General features: G+C 44.5%; 1 protein-coding gene across 1 annotated transcript in view; it reads left to right on the top strand.

Moving 5' to 3' along the window:
- The window catches only part of ERBB4 (erb-b2 receptor tyrosine kinase 4), a 595,862-nt gene that overhangs the window by 301,364 nt on the left and 274,355 nt on the right, over positions 1–20,143 (top strand). Inside the window, exon 3 of the mRNA XM_031505345.2 lies at positions 5,803–5,989. Within this exon, the coding sequence (XP_031361205.1) occupies positions 5,803–5,989 (187 nt within the window). The remainder of the gene's footprint in view (positions 1–5,802; positions 5,990–20,143) is intronic.

Genomic DNA, 20,143 nt, shown 5'->3' with positions numbered 1-20,143 from the left:
TGTGAGGGAAAGAGTATGAGTTAAAAGTTCCTACCAACCGAATAATAGTAACTGAAAAATAAATAACTGAACCACACTTCAATCCTGCAGCATGCAGCAGTGCAAGTACAGCTCTTAACAACATTAAATCCAAGCTTTTCCTTTGCTGTTAATGCAAAGTGAAAGACTACCACAAGATCCTCTTTCTTTATTAACCAATTTGAATAAAAACTGGATCTTTAGTGCTGTGGACAGTAATCTTTCTGCAGCTGCCAGGGCAGCTCTAGTTAGGACACACTGCTTGCTCCTGACCAGGCACGAGAAAAGGTTTTCTACAAGCTGTGTTCTGGTATTGATCAGCATGCTCAAACTTAAGGGAATTTTACTGAAGCTTGTATGGAGTACCTGGAAAACCACTGGAGGGCTTAACATCACAATTCCTTACACAAGTGTTCATGTAATTAAAGGATGCACAGTGTGGAAGGAGGCAAGACATGAGCTTGTAATGGGACAAAATTCCTTACATGCATGCCATGTTAGCTCTGACATAGTCTCAAGCAGGAGAAATGTCAGTGTGTGCCACGTACTTCTCATCTGAGAGAAGCTGGCAAAGGCTGGATCCCCTCCATACCTGAACTGCTTTGAAAAATCTCAGCTTCTCGTGTCATTAGAAATTCAGAACTCTCAATGAGCAATGCATGGAACAGCTAATTGAGCTCCATAAATTGCTGTTTCCACATTTTGGTTGCTATTGTTTCTCCCAGAGTTAGAATTGCAAGTGACGTAGCTGCTTAGAGACTACTTTATGGTAATTCAGTAAACATTAATTTTTTTAATTGTGACTGTGACAGGTGTGGTGCACTGCATGGGTAAAAAGGTATGGGGAAAAATTAATTGATGGCTACCAGCATGCTCATAAACGTGCCTGACTGAGTTTTTGAACTTATTTAAAGTTAGGCAGGTGTTGACTTTGCTGTACTGTAGGTTTTTTTGGTGTAATAACATTTGTTTCCTCAAAATTTGGCCAGTCGGATGTTGGGCAGGTCTCAGCAGATATAAATGCATACTTTGTAAGTGATAAAAAAAGGAAAATGGGAGATACTCTGATCAAGTCTGCTTGAGATGTGAAAAGTTCTTCCTTTTTTTAATGTTTGTGAATTAAACACACTTATTCTTCAGGTGATCCTCCCCTCCTGCTCTAGTGTTTTCAAGTGAGATGGAAGCGGATCAAAAAGTTCTTATCTTTTATGGAAAAAGGAAAAAAAAACACCCTAGAAGAGAATTAATTGTCAGTGGTCCCAGAGGTGTGAGCTGAGCCCTGTGACAGGTTTTTGTTGCTCTGACTCCGTGCTGGGGACGGTGTCTGATCAGCCGAGGCAGCAGGGACGTTACCAGATCAGGCTCAGCGCCTGGATTAATGTGTGTGCAGCTGAAATAAACCCCAAATAGAGTTCTCTTTGGTGCCTCTGCTGCAGCCCAGCCTTCCTGATGGATGTTAAGAAGCCTTAGTAGTGTTTATAAGAAACATCAGCTTCCCTAATCGTTCATTGATCTGTTGTTCTGGGTGGAATGATGAAGCTTTCGCTGTTATTTTGCTCTGCTTCACTCAGATTCCCTTGATCCGAACCAAAGGACGATTTAAGATGGCAGGGCACAATTTTACTCTCATTTACTCCCAGCTGACAGGATAATTCTGGTTTTGCTGTTGGGAGCTTCAAGTGCTTCATCTGTGCTCAGCTAGTATTAGTTGTAATTAAAGGAATGGGCTGTCTAAAGCTCATTTTTATAGTTCATCACCTGAAAAAGAACCTCCAAAAAGAATCCTTTTGCTTTCAGTGTCATTTTGAGTTTCTTCCTCACCCTCTGCAGGACTGCCCATCTTGGGGCAGACCTCTGGGGAGGGCAACACCTTCACTGACTCTGTTCTTATCTCAGGGTAGCTATTTGTAGGTTTAAAAACAAAAAAATTGGCTATGTTTGGGCTCATAGAGTCTGTTAGGAGACTGGTTTATAGACTGACATGGCTCTTCCTGGGGTGCAGGACACTGCTGGACACAGGGACAGCAAAATGTGGAGTACAAGTGCTCATCTCCTGTCTGAGAAGGGGGATAAAAGGCTTTTTTCCTGGTAAATATATCAGAACCCTGTGGTTTGGGGTGTTTTTTAAGCAGTTTGTGAGGCATTAGATATGTCAAGTGTATGTACACGGTGTGTGGGGATTGGGATTGGGATGGGGCTGGGCCATGGCTCCACTGCCAATCCCTACAAACTGTGTGCCATGGCCCAGCCCCATCCCCAGTGGGTTCAGCTGTGCAGGACAGGTGAATGATATTGAAGGTAACGAGCCATGGAGTGCCCAGGGCACTGAGCAACCTCCAAAGGGCACAGAGGTCACACAGGTGCCATGCATCAACATGAGGGAATAAAAGGTTGGGCTGAAGAATGAGAAGGGCAGATGCTGCAGCTTTCTGAAGTGGTAAGGTATTACTGTGTATGGGTTGAAGCTTTCTGAAATTGTGATATTCTGTGTATTGTGGCCATCTCAACTGTGTTGTATGCTGTGACAGTCAAGGATTGATACTTTTCCCCTGACCTTCCTTTTGTTTCTGCTGGAATCTTGTTCTTACCCAGGGGCTGATGCCTGATAGTCTCAATTCCCTTTTTGTTCTTCCTGAGGGACAGACTCATGGGAAATGTGTTTTTGCAAGTGCCTGCAAGCCCTAGCAGGAGAATCAGGCTGGGAGATGGCACTCATTGTTGTGAGCCACTCCACCTTGCTGGGAACACAGAGGGAAGCTGGAGCAAAACAGCTCAAACAGAGCATTAGGATAGCTGAGTCCAGGATACCTGCCCAGGAAAATGTCCGACCTCAAGTTCAAGGGATGAGAAGGTTAAATCATGCCTGACCTTGGCACGAGGTGCAGGGGAGGAGAAGTGCTGGTCCCTTCTGGCACGAGGATTGGTGAGTCGGAAGCCAGCAGGCACCTTTGCAGTGACTGCAGCAGGGCTGGGAGTGAACTCCAAGTGGGCAGGTGTCCATTTTCAGTGACAGCCACGTTAAAACTTGCAGTGCCTGGCCAAGTGACAGTGTTGGCTGGGAGTGGCTGAAGCTTGAGATGCCTTCTGCCTTCCCAGTGTATCTCCTTCAAGATGGACTGGTCAGAAAACACGCTGCAAACCAGAAACCATCCTGCAAAGCAGCTTTTTGTCCTGCATTTTTCATTCCTATTTGAATTTAAACCCAAATGAAGCCCTGTCTTAATATATCAAACCACTAGATTTGGTTCATCAGGTGGTTGTTTCCTAGGAAATTAGAAACCCTTTGGGGTTCATTTTCATAATTTTGTCTTGCAAGCACGAACATGGCAGTGTCTCCAGAAAATGAATGTGTGTTGCAATATGGTGGCAGCCATAGGACTGCAAAGAAGCTTGTGGTTTGTCAAAATACTTGCCATAATTTGCCATTTCGGTTGGTTAAGCCTGACAAAGTGCAGGGCTTCTGAGGCAATTCACAATTATCAGCAACAGGACTTTGTCGTTTTCTCTGGTAGGCTAGTGTTTTGTTTTGGACTTTTTTTGGCTTTTTTTTCTCCCCCAAGTTTAGAATGAAGACTTGCTGCTCTGTGTGTGTGTGACATTTCAGTCCTGTTCTGAATTGCAGCCCTTTCAGGTGGAATTGCTATTTGGCAGTAAGACATACCCTAAAAATAGAAAATGTGGTTATAAGTGACAACAATTGGCAGGGAGGACCTATTCAGATGCAATTTTGGAACCGCTTTTAATTTTTTCCACTCAATTCCAAGTTAAACATCCATTTAAATTAATTAGAGCAATCATAGTATCCCTAGAATATCAGTGGAGAAACTGAAGCCACGAGTGTAATTTAAGTATTTCTTGAATTCTGAGGAGATGCTAAAAAAGGCTGCTTAACAAAATTTTTGCATATGATGAAAAGCAAATTCCTGACCAAACTGGCTAAGCTCAAATATCTGAAGGCAAAGAGTTATGATGAAAGTGCTGTAAAGCTTCTGATTATAATGGAATCGGTGTCCCAGGGTATAATGCAGATCTACACTTAATCCTTAGCTGCTGAACCCTACTTCTCAACCTGCCTCCACTCACTGGGCTCTCATCAGAGTCCTGTCAGGATGCTGGGCTTTGTTTAGATGCCAAGCCAGTCTGGAAATGGCTTTTTCAGCAGCTTCAGCTGAGTACAAACGCTTGACATCAGAAGGACAGCTAGTACCTAGATTCTGTGGCCCAGAAACCATTCCTTATGTACACTGCCACACGTATTAATAACCTCACAGGCTTTTATAAGCCTAATTAAAAGGCTTGTGCACACTTAAATGTGAAATCATGGCAGAGTGCTGAAGCAGCAAAGCAAGAATCCTGTCCTTGGTGCTGCAAATCCATTGCTGCCTTTCTTTATTAATGATCTGTACATGACAAGTTGAATTCTCTGCCTGCTGTTGCTTGTCGGGCTGTTTTTATTACAGTATCGACTGGAGTCCCCCTCATGTTGGTTGTAGTCTGGGCACGTTACTCCGAGCAGAATTTTTCTTTCAGTGTTTTGTTTAAGGTATTGACTTTGCCAAAGGGAAGGGAAAAGTGTGTGCAGCCACTTAAGTACACAAGTAGTGGTATCAATTTCCATCCATTAAAATATGCACATGCACACAAACTCACGGCTCTGTGCAGTGGTCACAGGCACGGGCTGAGGTGAGCTTTGAAAAACAGACTCAAGAGACCCTCTCCAATATTGAGATTCTGCTGCCAGGAGCATCCTTCAGCCTGTGCCAAGTCCTGCTGAGGATGGTGGGGTTGTTGTGAGTGTTGGAATGACATTTTTCAAAGGCATTTGTGTATTTCATGTAGGCCATTTCTTTCAATTCCTTAGAATGAACTTTATTTTCTAAGGGAGCATATTTCTATGTTGTTTTTTTTTCTTTATTTTTTCCCTATCAACTTCTTAGTTCAGTTAATCTTTTGGACTTTGAAAAAGTATTTTTAGTTATTGGGTTTTGGGGTGTTTTTTCCCTTTCCAGCCCAGGCAATCAATTCCAGAATATGAGCAGGAGGGTTACTGAACTGTTCCTCTAGAGCCAGCAAAGATTTCAGCCAACTCAAAGGTGCAGCAATCATTTTGCTAAAGTTTGGTTTGCAGTTTTGATCCAAGACTGGGATATATGTGCATGGATGGTTCCAGCACTGCCAGATGAAACTTGGAGATGAATCTTTGCAAATATTCAGTGATCAGTTGCATTTGAAAATACACAAAATGGGTGTTAGTACAGATGTGTGTTATCTTTGTTTTCCCTTCCAAAGTGGCCCCCCGTCTTCTATCCATTCCTGTTTGATGGTGAGCTCTTTCAGAGGTGTTTTCCATGTAATGTCCCTGCAGTCCCACCCTGAAATACACTGTACAACACAGTGTTACTTGCAGACAGACAAATCTCATCTGAACTGTGGCATTGCCCCAGTGGATTCTGTTCATGTACTGCAGAGGCCTTTGACCTGCTCTCTGCTTTGAGTCGTGCAAAGTCATCCTTTTGTGAATCCTTAGTACCTTACAGTGAATTTCTGTTTGAGTTTCATATTTTCTACCTTTTAAACAACTATGTCCAGTAAACTCACTAAAATGAAAACAGAAATGTGCTTGAAATCATTAAGTTGAAACAGAATTTGTTTTTCACATGATCTGGGTTTTTTTTTTTTGTCTTGGGTAGCAGTGTCTTGTCCTAAAGCACCCACCGTCTGGGAAATTGAGGACAATTCAAGATGGGCCATGTCTGATGTGTTTGTTTCATTTGTGCCTTTCAGTCTATCCGAGAAGTGACGGGCTACGTGCTGGTGGCTTTGAACCAGTTTGAGTACCTGCCCCTGGAGAACCTGCGCATCGTCCGCGGCACCAAGCTCTACGAGGAGCGCTACGCCCTGGCCATATTCCTCAACTACAGGAAGGATGGCAACTTCGGGCTCAGGGAACTTGGCTTGAGGAACCTGACAGGTAAGCCAAACTTGGGAATGTGGTGGATTAGTCGCAAGGAAAAAAATGAGCCTGTTGAGTATGTCCCCAGTGCCATCGGTCACTTGCATTCCGCAGGAGATTGAGGTACCACAGGAGCCTGGCAGCTGTGTGTTCATTCTTTTTTTGGTTCACAAAACTACTTCTCTCCATAATGATCCATGAGACTTGTGGCAAGAGCATATTTGAAACAAAAACAGTTATTGGAAGAGTATGTGAACTTTTTTGTGTGTTGATATCACGAGCATGTTGGTGAACCTTGATTACTGCACACGTGTTCCTTCAGGTGCTGGCTATTTTCTGCCAGATAACCTTAGCTTTAGCATCCCCTGTGCCTCTGTATCTTTGGTTTATTCAATTTTAGAACTCCCTTTTCTAAGCAAAAATAGTGCAAACAGTGAGAAAAGTGCTTTTTTTTTTTTTTTTTTTTTTTTTTTAGCCAAAAATGTAAGCAAAGTCCACAGCTTCATGTTTACCTGTAAATTCAGGGCTGGATCATGCTGTGGAATAGATCAACCATTCATTTACTGCATCTGAGGATCCAAAGTCAGTGCTTTGGGAGATTAAAACTTGCTGAATATCAATGAGCTGTAACTTAATAAAGAGCAGGCAGTGGCTCTTAGGAACTTCACTAAAAGTATTTTATTTATACCTTGTTCTTCATTACCTGTGATAATTTCTACACTAAACTTTGGTAATTTTGATGTGGCTTTGTATCTGCTAGTGGCTGAAAGCTGACTTAAAATCACAGAGCTGGCTGTGGAGATTGATCCTTAGTATGGAGAGGTGGGAGCCTTCTGAGCTATGTTTAGGCACCCTTCCCTCTCTGCTTCTTTTGTCTGTCAGTATTTAGAGTAGCACAAGTGCTTACAGTTCCCTGTTCAGCCTCACTAGGCTGCACAGCAAGGCTTTTAAAACCAGGAGAGAAAAGGTCTGAAATATTTTACAAAATAAACCAATTTTTGATGACTCTGATTGGGCTCTTTGCTCTGGTCATATTTTTGACAATTTTCTCTACTGAGAGCATCATGCCAATATCAGAGTGCTTCCCAAATGTCTCTAAATCCCTGCCATCTACTACTCTTCACTCTGTCACTGTCATAATCCAATTTCTTCCTCTTCTGTTCCCATATTTCTTCCCACCTTTCTGATATAGGGAGTTCATTGTGACTGTCTATGCCTTCACATCATATAGAGCCACAGCACTGGGTGATATACAAAGAAAAAGACAATGCTGTTTTCTGGTCTTTGAGTCTCAAAATGCCTTGCCAAGACACTAGGCTGGGTAAAACTGAGACAGAGAGGTGAGGTGAGGCCAAGGCCAGAAAAGGATGGAAGTCTTTCCTCTTGGGTTTGAGGTGTTTGTTCCAGGGGAGTGTTTTACTCCTAGGGCTCGTTTAGCCAGCTTTGCTGCTCAGTAGGGTAAAAACACTTATCCTGTATGCTTTTGCTCCAGTTTTGGTCTTGAAACAGCTTCCCTGTGCTATTTGGCAGCTCCTCAGACTCCAGAGATGCCCTCTGGGAGCTGTTGTGACGTGACAGATACAGCACCAAAACTGCCCAGCAAGTGGTTTCATTTTCTTTTGAAAGGTCTTAAGAAAACTGGCCTTAGATCAGCCTGTGAATCTCTCCCAATATGAGATCATCACAGCCACTTCTTCTGATTTAGGTGTTTACAAAGGCCTCTGATAGGATTATTTGACTTGAAATGAATTGTTGTCTTCTGGAAGAAAAGTGCTCTAATAACACCAGCTTGTCTCCAGGGAGCATTTAAAATAGCTTCTGGGTGCTGAACGTGAGCCAGTGTGTGCTTGAAAATGCTCTTAATGTTTTCTAGACACCATGCCAGGGCCTCATGAGTCTCTCCAGCAGCTGTTCTCTGGCTGTTTTGTGCACTGGTGAAGATGCACTGGGCTATTTTAACCCCCAGCCCACCTCTTGTTGTGCATGTTCATCTTTCATGAATTTTCCTGACACATCCTTAGCACCAGCAGCTGCATAAATAGAACTGCTGGATGTGGGAGTCGGTGGTGTTGCAAGGCAGTGATGGATCAGCAGTATCTGAACCAATTCTTTAGTTTTACCCCAGAAACCATGGGTGAGCTGCTAAACTGAAGAAGAAGCAGCCCCCATGGGCTCACATTCTTCAAGTCCACTGCAGATTTGAAGAGAATCTGGCTTTGAATCGTGCATCCCTTCCACTTGAGTAAAATATTACATGGCTCTTGTCTTGCATGTGACGAATTGTCATTCCAGGGCTTATGCCTTGTTCTTGAGAGTCTGGGAAATTCTGGTTTTATTTGTGCAGTGCTGGATTGATAGGGTCCTGAGGGTATTTCTGCCTAGTGCTGTGCAGTATACAAACACAAGCCCTACTCCCTGTGTTAAATAAATGAGGAAGCTGCTCTCACCTGCAGCTTCTCCTCAAGACACAGAATTTCCATCTCCTGTGCTGTACCACTGCAGCATTTTCTGTGTGCTGTTAACAGCTGTGTTTTTATTGCCAGATATGTCTATCAAGTTTTCATATTTAAATGTTACTTTAAATGCTTGAATTTCCTCCCTTGCACTATAAAAAAAATGACAGCTGTGAAGGCAGTAAGTTTTATCTCACACAGAAAACATGATCTAATTCTCACTTATGATGTCTGTCAAACCACAAGGGAGTTTTGTTTGTATAGCTCAGCCCAGGACTATGTCCTAAAATGCATGTGACAGTTGCAAAAAATCTTAGCTATAAAAATTCTGTTCTCACTTTCTACAAAAACTTAGTCAGTAAGTCCACAAATGTGTCAAAACTGAACTGACACTGAACTAATGAAGTGGCTGCTGCCATCTCAGCTGGACTCGTCTCAGTGTGCAGATTCAGCTGCCAAGGAACCTCTCGGTGAAAAGGAGGGTTTGACATCCAGGCTGTGTTCTTCAGCCTGAGATGAGCAGAGTTGGTGGTGCTGAGGGAGGTGCTGAGCCAGCTTCTTCCAGCCATTGCCCAGGAGTCACTGAAGGTCACCAGGCAGTCAACCTCAGCTTGCCCAGGGAAAGGAAACCATTGGTACTCACATTTGGAGCCCTCCAAACAGAGAGGGAACCTGATGGTGCATTGCATTTCTGCCTGAGAGGGGAAAGAGGGATAACTCACAAGTGCCAGAACCATTTAGGAGGTGTCTTGGTTAGAAAAGACAGGTGTCTGCTAAGGAAGGCAGAAGCCTCCCCTGAAATGGAAAATGTAAACCCCCTCCCTATGACTTATTATAATTTTGAAATTAAGGGGCTCTTGGGCAAAGATATGGGAGTAAGAATAACAGTTCTTTGTTTGGGAAGAAAATAAAAATAAAATTTAAAAATGCAGTAAAACAAAAGAACACTGACAGAGTGAGAATAGGACTTGGCACCCTGTGGGTCAGGGAGGTGGCAGCAGCCCCATCCCAGGGTGGCTGATCCCTCCTGCAGTGCCAGCTGTGCTTCTGCTGGAGCAGGATCCTGCACAAGGGGGGAGTTTTCCTCTGGAGCTCCAGGGCTGGTGGAGATGGGCCTGGGCTCCTCTGGGAATGCAGGAGGGAAGAAAGCTGCTCCTCTGGGAATGCAGTGGGGAAGAAAGCTGCTCCTCTGGGAATGCAGTAGGCAAAGGCTGCTGTGGTGTTCCAAAAGTCAGATTATATCCAGGTAGGAATGCTTGGCACCTCCCCCTGGGCAGAGCATCTCCCCATGGGATGATGGAATTTTCTCAGCCATGCAGGGACACTCACTGGCCATGAACAGAAGAGATCTCCTGGAGAGAGGATTGGTTGTGGAAGAGAGAAAAAAACTGCCCCACTTCTAACAGATGGGAAACAGAATACACAGCCCCAGACCACATATCACAAGTCAGGAGAGAATTATCCCATATTTTCCTCTGTGAAGATGAGTAAGAGAGATCTACAGCAAATTGTGGTTTTGAGCAGTGTCAACCTCATCTTCCCTTTTGCCTTGGGGACAGCAGGTTCCGTGCATCCCTTGAATTCTTTGTATATATTAGAATGAAGTCAACTTAGCAGTGAGAAGTGCAGTAACACAAACAAGAAACAAGCCCACAGCAAAATACTTAGGAGTTTTCATTGTTTGTTTTTTGGGAATGCAGATGGATGATAAATTAAGGTAACTGTGGTTCAAGTGAGGAATAGATACTGGAGGCTAAAGGATTTGATCAGTGGTAGCCATACACAGGGAATCTAATTTGCTGAGCAGGAGAATCATAAAGGACCATTTTCTCAGGTGTTAGAAAGTAAAATTTGCAAAATTGTAAATTTCCCCTTCAACAGATGTTTGTAATTTATTTTCTACCTTTTAATTTTTGATTAAATTTTGTATTTATTTTTTTGCAGAGCAAAATTTTAATATTTGATGCTTATAGTATTTTTCCCCCACCACAGGAAACTAAAAATTCTAAATGGTACCTTGGAGTAGCATCACTCCTTAAAAAGGCTGCTTTTCAAGCAGTTTTTTTTTTTTTTTTCCTTTTGGTTTTTTCCTTAAGAAGCTCATTTACTGGAATTATAATGCAGCTCAGTCAGGTTGGAGGGAAGGACATGGGAGGAGTTAAGTTTTGTTCAGTGCACCTTTGAACTTAAAATTCTTTTGGAAGTCGTGCTTGGAGGACTGCGCAGGACCCGAGTGATGGCAGGTTTTTGTGGCAGGGATGGCACATTTTTGTGGCAGGGATGAAGGCCACCCCCTTTTTCTTGCCTTGATCACAAAGCCCTTTCCTCAGAGGACATGCAGGAGCCAGTCCTGGTGTCCAGGGGTGCCTGTGTGGCACATTCCTGCATTCCTTAACAGGGATGAGCTGGGAAGAAAGCCACGTGTGACTTGCCTCAGGCTGGCTGTGCAACAGGTGGGCGAGGCACAGCATCTGTAACCTCGGAGAGGGGTTGCTAGGATACCTGGAGGTGTGAGAAATTGGTTTAAACATCCCCGTGGTCCCTTTGTAGGAGTTCCCCCTAGGAGAAGCTGCAGTGGCTCTGGGGCTGCCCAGGCATGCTCCCCTCCTGGATCCTGCCCACCCAGGCATCTGGATCCCAGCACAGCTTTGTGGCTGGCCAGTGGGGAGGAGAAGAGGGAGGAACACCTCCTTTCCCAAGGGAAGTGTGGCTGTGGAGGATTCTCTGTGTGCTACTAATTCCTCAGGTTTAGCTTTTATATTTTTCAGACTCTGTACAGCTTTAGTGTGCACTTCTGAGCTTCATATTAGGGGATGGTGAGCTGTCTGCACAGAATAGGGAGACAAAACAATTCCTTCTCTATCTGGGGACCAAGGACAAATGATCCAAATCTCAGGCCCAAGAGCACAAACAGTGGTGAATTGAAGAGAGATAAACAAGGAGGATGGGAGTTCATGGGCTAAAGCTGGAACTGGACAATGAACTCCAATATGCAAATGGAGCAGAACTGATAAAAGTGAGAGACCCCGTGACCAGTTGTCCATTTTGTGACCATTTTGGTTCATCTTGGGTGCAGCCCTGGCTGGGCTCTTGTGCTGCCCAAGGTGGATCCATGGAGGCTTTTTAATAAATCCCTGCTTTATTCTTTAGCTCCATCCAGCCTCTGTTATAGGTAAGCCTTTATAAAGAACCAGTACTACAGACTTCAGGGGCATGCAGAGAACCAACCCTGAGTCCCCCTGGCTCATCCTGTCCCTATGGAGAGAGGGAAGGAGGCTTGTGGCTGCCTCCAGGCTCATAAATGCAAGTGTGCCTGCTAGAGTATGTCTGTCTTTTCTTCCCCTGTTAGACTCTTTCCAAAGGGGGAAAAAAACACCATCCAGTTCCAGCTGCTGCTCTCCTCAGACAACACAGGTGTGATTTGACAGCTGGGAGAGCCCAGGTCCCATCCCTGGTGGCAGTGGGAGCATGGGCTCACTTGGCATCAATGCCTGGGAATGCTTCCAGGCTGCAGATGTGGCCCTGAGGAATCCCAGATAAGGAACCTGCAGCCTGAGGAGCAACTGCCTCCAGCTGGCAGAAAATTGCTCTCAGGGCTTAGCAAGGCAAAAAACTGTGTTTTATACAGCCAGAAATAAATACTGTTTTTGAGCTTTGTGAGATTTATATTCATGAGTTTTTTTTTGTCCAGTAACAAAGGTGGGACATTGGTTTTTTGGTTTTTAAATTTCAGCAGTGCTAGAATTTTGCACAGTGTCTCTGAAGGGTTTTGGATATGCTTTTTTCATGCTAAGTAGTATAACTAATGTCTGTGGTTCTTTTCAACTCATTTATCAACAAATTATACTCAGTTTTCTTTATTTCAGAGCACTTCACTGTTTTCAAATCTGTAGTGTTAGAAATGTGCAACCTGGTTTGGAATGACTATGGCAAGGATTTAAGCAAAAAGCTCATCTTTATAATGATATACTGGTAAATGTTTTTAACTGGAAATTCAAAGGATCCCCCATGTATGCTGTTCCCCTTCCCACCAGTGCTTTCACATGATCAAGGAATCACATCTATTGCAAATGGTCTAAATCAGCTTGCTGAAAGTAATGCACAGAATTATTGATGTGAGCCAGTACTGTCTCATGCAGCAGGATAACTTCATGCCACACAGCCTCTCCTGCAACAAAACAGGGCTTAAAATCAAGGGAAAGAGAAACGCGGCCTTATCCTTATCTGGTGTAAATTGGCTTACTTGCATTGACTTTGTAACGAACTGAAATTTAAATTGCCATTTACTTTCTCCAGTGGATAATTTAATTAATACTTTAATCTATGAGTTAACTAGTGCCTAACATCCACTTAAGACCTCTTAAGGATGTTGTGTAGAGGGTGCTCTGCCAGGATTAATGACAGCTGACTCGAGGCATGTCTGCCCTGGGAGCTCTGGGCAGGGATCCTTGAGCCAGCATCCAGACTTGCTGGCTTTGGGAATGGTGCTGGCCACAGCACTTGGGCCCTGTGCTTGCTCTGAATAACCCAGCAGATCATTCCTGCTGAACTATGGACTCTGCAGACAGAAGCACATTTCCCTGGGCTTTCAGGGTTTTAATTATGTGGCTGCTGGGTAAAGAAGGGTCTGCAGGTAAAGACTTGGATCTAGGGTAGATGGAGAAAATCCTTCCTAGCCCTGCAGTAATCTCCACATCTGCTGCTTTATTTTGTGAATCATACCACTTGTACAACAGAGCAAATAATGCTTGCCTGCTTTAATTAGACCAATTTTGAGGGTGTCATTGAAAATGGTATTCAGAGAGGATCTGGTACGATGTGGGATTCAACTTTAACACTGTCAAACGTTAGTTTAAATGTCATTAAAAATGCATCCAGGTATGTTGCCATTGTTACCTGATAATGCCATGTAAAATAATAACACCACTCGTTCTATTTTTCCTTGGCAATTTTTCTCTTTCACCTCTCTGCAGTAGTTCTATCTGTGCATTTTTCAATTATGAAGCACGAAATTCTCCCAGTTCTGGAGGTGTGAAACACCCTTTAGCTTTCTGGAAATGTGGGCAATCGAGATAAATCCAGTAATACTGAAGCCTTGTGGTAATGGAGTAGCTTTGCCTGGTTTCTGTGACTGGAGAGCTTCAGCAGCATGGGGATTTCTCTGTCTGCATGCTTTGCAGGGAGTTAAACATCTGAACAGAGTAATCCCTCCATTTCAGTCACACAGGTCAGGAATGGGAGACATTGCAAAATATCCAGCTTGGACAGACAGAGCTGTGCTGAGCTGCACTATAACTTAAGTAAAGAGCAGTAAGTGTTACAGTCAGGAAGGGTCTTGCAGTTTATAGTGACAGCACTGCTGAACAAATGGATATCCCAGCCTCCCACTGGCTTGGGAGAGAAAGGAACAGCTGGGCTGTTCTCCCCAGCCTAGATTAAGTCTTGACTAGGTGTTCTAGACATTTAAAGCCTTCCTGCTCCAGTACTATATCTTCTTCAGATGAATGAAAGAAGCATCAATTTCAGTGTTTGTTGTTTGAGTTTTTTATTTTTTATGTTTTCCCCCCCTTTCTCTCTACGGTCTTCTGAATATATTGATTTTCTCATTTCCTTTTGACAGGCTACAGCTGACAAGGAATTCTGTGCTTTTGTAAAGTAATTAAAGTCTTGTGTTACATGGGGAATGTAATCTATCTGCACTCCCTGGCCAAAGACAAGTTGCTGAGCACGATAGTCCAGTTGTCACCATCCACAGTGGGGACATGAGCTGTGAGCCACTGGTGGGGCAGAGGGGCCAGCCTCCAGCCCTGTGGAGCTGCTGACTTCTAGGGCTCAAAATGGCACAAAACTGTAGGGATCAGGCGTCAATCCAGTGCCACAACCTAAAGCTCAGCAGAGGCATTGCAGTAGCCTGGCACACAGGTCTGGAAAGTGGCATATGCTCACAGACCTGCATTTTAACCCAAGTCCAAGAATGAGCTCCTTTTGTTCCTTTTTCTACCTTTTCTTGCCTACAGAAATAACAAGGTTGTTTTTTTTTTTTTTTTTTTTTTTTGTTTTTTTTTTTTTAAACCTATAGAAATAACAAGTTTGTGTTTAGGTCACTATTCATTAAAAAAAAAAAAAAAAAATCCTGAGTTCAAAGAAGGTTGGATCAGACCCCTACATTTGCATATTGGAAGTAGTTGGTGTCCCTAGGATATGTTCATGCTGTTCATTTTCATGTCATTTGCTGCAGAGGGAAATTCCCTAGAAACCCTATATGGAGGGTCTTTGAGGGGCAATGAACCAAAAAACTTTCCTTTGCTGCATTTAGCTCCAGGAAAGCCCCTGCAGACAGGGGAGGCAGGGCAGCCCCCAAACACTCAGCACAGGGGTGAGCATCACGTAGGCTGGTGGAGGCAAGGCTCCAGCACAGCCTGCTTGTTCCTCGGGCTATCTGCAGCTTGGGTTGGTCTGCAGCAGCCTGGAGATGTGCAGCAATGCAAGGTTAGCACCGAGCAGCAGGTCAGGGCTTACCTGAAACAGTTTGATCACACAAGCTGTGTCCACTGGGATGTGACAAGGATCCACTGCTGCCTCCAGCATGTGTTGGGTGTTAGTCTGTAAAAAAAAGGTTGCAACAGGCTCGGCCCCTCTGCAGTGCTGCACTGACAGGTCCTGCCTGCAGTGTCCAGGGTGAGGAGAACTCTCGGTAGCTTTGCACGCAGGTAAGAGCAGTCCCCGGTGGGGAGGAAGGGGTTTGCTGTCAGGAGCTTCTTTCTGTGACTGGGGAAAGCAAAGGGAGCTGCAATTACAATTGTCAATTGGCTGGCAAGTGCAATCGACCCTTCCTGACCCGACTCTGCATCCGAGGGCAGCAGGTCCAGGCAGCTGGCTGGGACTGTGCTCCTGAAACTGGGAAAACACAGGAGGCATCTGCCCTGCCCCTCTGCAAAGACACCGGGGAAGGCACGGATGGGCAGGAAAAGGCAACCTCGAGGGCAAACAGAAAGAGAAAAACAAAAATCAACCTTGTCGGAGGAAAATCAGAGGTGGGGGAGTGGGGAAGAGCCTCGCAGGCGCCCCAGGAGGAGCGGCAGAAGAGCAGGGCTCAGCTGGGCTGTACCTGCACAGGGGATGGAGGAGCAGGCAGCTGCAGCTCTCCGGGGCTCCGGGCTCCCTGCTCATGCCTGGGACGGTGCAGTGCCAGCAGGAGGGAGGCAGGCAATGTGTGTGGACACGGAGCTGAGCTGTCCGGGGGCTGCAGGAGCCTTTTGTGCACCGCCAGGAAGATGCCCGCGGGCGTGGAGTGGGGGAACAAAGGTATCAGATGAGGAGAACACGCTGGAGGCCTTTTTCTTTGATGTTTGGAAATCGCTCAAGGGGCTGTCTTCTCTGAAACCCCTTTGCCTTGTCTTTTTTTTTTTTTTTCTTCTTTTCTATTTTATTTTATTTTTTTTTTCTCCTTGGTGAAACTTTCATAGATGTACTCTCGTTTCTTTAAGGCTTAGAAGTGAAAGCACATCCATCCATCCATCCAGCCCTTGTACAAATGCTGTGCTCACGCTGGAATTCCTTGGGGAGCTGACTTCTGCTTCTGCCTGTCAGAAATAGCAGAGCCACGTGCTTTGGGTTTGAAACTCTTGATTTTTGCGGGGAGGGTGCACAGAAGGAAGGGCAGCATCAAAGGCATCCCCGTCTGCCACGCTGTGGAGAGAGGAGAGTGATGCTTTGGGGCTTTTTTTTTTCTGTTGGTGTTTTTTAACTGGTCAGCTGGACATGCATCCAGATCGATGCTACAGGCTGTGAAAACTTTGGGTGCTTGTCCCATCAGAAGGGAGGTGGGTCACCTTCCAAAATGACTCTGGGGTATGGGTACCCAAGGGCAGGATGAGTTTATGTGGGGAGGTTCAAGATGTTCTTGCTTAAACTGCTGCTCTTCCCCTCCAGCCTCATGTGTGTAGACTTAGGGTGAGTGGAAGATTCCTAGGGAGCTTTTTTAAAATTGAAAAGTGTCTGACAGGAGAATCTTCTGTGAGAAAGGAACAGTTGGAAAAACAAGGGGGAATGTGCTGAAAGTGCTAGGCACCACCTTTCTTTTAAAAATGAAAAGGTATGGCTTATTGAAGAGCTTTTCATGCTTTCTCCTAACAATTAACTTGTATTTTCAATCAAACAAATCATGTTAATTGAACAATAATAATTGAATCAGGTTTAGATTTTATAAAAGCATGCTGCTTCCTTTTTGTCAAGCCAAAGCAACGTCAAATAAGTGCACCTGAACTAGTGGTGAACTTTAGGTCATGACTGAGTTCATTCCCTGGCTTGAGGGCCCAGGCCAAATCCTGCTGAAATTACTCTTTACTAGCAATGTACCCGAAACAGAGTGGATGTGTAGCCCAGGAGATGGCTTTCTCATCTCTGATGGAGGTAACTGAGTTTCCTTTCCATTAAATAGTCATCTTCTCCTAATATTCTTTACAAACCTCAGCCAGTTAAAGATCCATTATCCTGAGCACAGTGTTGCAAACACTAATAAAAAAAATGTAATATGGAGGTGAGTAAACCATTAATAATAGCAACAAAAAAGTCAGAGTGCAGAAAAGGATAAAACAAATACAGGGAGGATGAAGGCAAAGCACCCTGTCCCAAATGTGGTTGCTGGGGAAGCTGGGCTGGACACAGCTGAATGTGTCCTAGGCTGTGGAAGGAGTCCACAAGGGCTGATAAAAGATTTTCCTTCCTGTTGAATCAATAGGTACAAGCTGTGTTTTGGGAGAGTTGGACATTGATTGGATTGGCAGGCCATCCAAAGCCTGGAGTATCAATAGCATGGCTATGTCCTGCCAATCTCACCACGATCAAGCAGGAATTAATTGTGTTTTGCTCTGAAGTGGTGATACCACACTCCCTAATTTTTTTTAATTCCCCTCCATGGCACTCTTCAGCTGGAAGTGCAAGCCCCCATTGCAGCAGGGCTGCCTCTGGCTGGCATTTGCTGCTCTCTGGGGTGCTGACCCAGGTGTGCTCTGCAGGGCTGCTCTCACTGAAGGTGGCACTCCTGAAACACTTCAGCACCAGCCAGGCTCAGAGCCTCTCCTGCTTTAGGGAGTGCCGGTCTGTGAGTGAGGTTTGATGTCTTAAAAGCAGGCACAGAGCTCAAGTGTGCACAGGGTGAGGCTGCAAGGGCAGCATCCTCCTCTTTGTGTGTCACAGAAGAGCTGAGAGGGATATTTTAATGGCTTTGAATGAATAACAGCTTAATCCCATGGGCTGTGCAGTTAGCTCTGTGCCAGCTCCATAAACCTCACTGCAGCCCCCACCTCATCCTCAAGGAACAAGACTTGTAGATGTTCAGAGCTAGTGGTTTTGATTTAATATTCAGAAGCATTCAGCTGCCCAAATAAAGATAATAGTTTTGCTAGTTGAGAGATTTATTAATATGTTAACATGGCCTTAGTTTTAAGCCTTCTATTCCTCCCTTTCTAGAAAAATGTCTTGCCACAAACCAGCCTTGAAGTTTGGAAAAGTAATCAAAGCTCTGCTGAGCAAATTTGATGGCACTGATGGGTTGAATGAGCTATGACCTTTTCTGACCTCATTCTGCTCCATTTTTCCTTCAGGCTGGTAGCAGTGGCTGGAAGTAAATATTAATCTGCTAATTTACCCTCTGGTATAAATAGAAAAAAACCTGTTTTGTCAGTGGCCTGTCCAACCTCACTGTTTTGCTTCTGAGGATGAAGTGGCAGTGCTGCCTGTGTTTCTCTGCTTTCTCTCAGAGATACTTGGAAGGGTTGTTTCCTCTCTACTTTCTTAGGTGGCTAATTAGAGGTGTAATCTAGGGTTCAAGGATAGCCAACAAAGAAACCTTGCTCGGGTTTAAATAAAATTGCTCCTTAACGTGACTTGTTAAATTGAAACAAACCCCACATGAATGTTCTTTAAAATCCATTTACAAGTGCCTCGTATTGATTTAGCCTACTTCAGTAACTCAGATGAGCTAAATTGATGTCTGTGTGCTAAGTTAAGTACATTCTCCTGGGATTTCATACCTGGCAAACTGACTTGACTTCAAAACTGATCGCAGTTAAACCAGTGCACGCTGTGTGTGAAGAATAGACCTTTCTTATTTGTTGCTACTGGTTTGGCCAAGAGCAATGTGACACCTTGGGGGAAAAGGTGTCTTTGCCCTGTTAAGTGTGATGCTGGGGGGCCCTACTCACCCTGCCCCAAAATTTGCCTTTTAAGTGATACTACCATTGCCTAAAAATCTTAGTAGCAGCCTTCCTTCTGCAAGGCAACTGTTGGAAAAAGACTGTTTAATCCTTTTTTCCCCCCCCCCAAGGTGCTCTGTCCATTGGTATCTGGAGAAGGCAAGAGAAACAAAAGGCTTGCAGACCTACTTCTCTACCTTCCTGCCTAATGCCCCCCAGCCAGACAGCAGCTAGGAGCCCTCAAGCAAAGGTTTCTTTCCATTTCTAGACAGCCCCTCTCAGCTTTGGCTAATCTTGGTGTCTCTTTGTGCCACATACCAGAGTCCCTTCAACCACTAAGCTGACAGGCTCTTTTTATCTCAGCCACCTAGAGCTAATCTGAAGTGCCCAAACTGACACTTGTGGCCAAACCTCTGCTTCACTTGACAGTGTGGAAAGGATTTGAAGCCTAACCCACCATCCTGCTGAGCATGGCAGCGAGGGCCATGGTTTCCCTTTATTCCTCACAAAGACAGGACGTGGGATGTGGTTCAGGTGTGCCAGTCACCACAGATCTGTGAGCTATTTATTCCCAAATTGTCACTCAGCATTGGAGCTGTGATAGCTGGTGCTGTGTAACCCCTTTGTGCCCTAAATGGATTAAAGAAATGTGGTTTGCCTGATTTTTACATAGGGTTATTGGACCTATTACCAAGGTTTAGATGGTGAGACAGTATTAAACTGCAACAGCAAAATCTCCTCAATAAACATTGAGCTTTCTTTTACTTGTTATGAAAAGTGTTTCTGCATAGACACCTCAAAAGCACGGGCTGTGCTTCTGTTTTAGGTAATGATTTTGCAAGTAAATCTAAACTTCTGTAAATGGTAATGTATAGACCTAAGCTAACCCCTTCTAGAGCATAAGGGTAAGTAGCACTTTCCAGTTGGAGCTCAAACTCATAGGAGAAGACTGAAAAAAAATAGCCCCTGTGCTAAATAGCACAATGTGATCAAGCAGGGGGCCACCAGTGGAGCTGGGGAGAGGAGTAAAGCAAGGACAGGGAGACAGAGCAGCTTCTCATGGAGCAGCAGTTCTGCACATCCAGAGCTCCCGAGACAGCCAAGTTTCACTTCTGTTTGAAGGCAAAGGGGGTTTGAGGGGAAGGATTTGAAAGGTCAATGTGATAACTTGCTGGATGTCCACGTCTTTGAGCTACAGCGGAGAAGAAAGAACAAAAGATGTTTGAAAATGTAGCTGGTGTTTGATGAAAGATGGCATGAGGGTCCTATTGAAGGTGGGAGAAGGCATAAATACTTTATAAGAGAATGATAGGCTCTGGAAGATCCTGAAAGTGAATAAAATTTGCTTTTATTTGATGTGATGAGGAGACATGAGATGTGAAGAGAAGGAAAAAAGATTGTTTTGAGTGGTGAGCTAGGGAAGTAGTCACACAGTGGAATTCAGATGGAAACAGAGAAGGGTGAAATTGCTTCTTAAATGAGAGGTGCTGTCATCAAGACATGAGAAGAGCCTGGACAGGAAC

The sequence above is a fragment of the Lonchura striata genome, chromosome 8 (genome assembly GCF_046129695.1).
Source record: "Lonchura striata isolate bLonStr1 chromosome 8, bLonStr1.mat, whole genome shotgun sequence".
In the NCBI taxonomy this organism is placed as follows: Eukaryota; Metazoa; Chordata; class Aves; order Passeriformes; family Estrildidae; genus Lonchura; species Lonchura striata.
The sequence above is the reverse complement of the archived record's forward strand: the minus strand, read 5'-3'. Positions and strand labels throughout refer to the sequence as shown.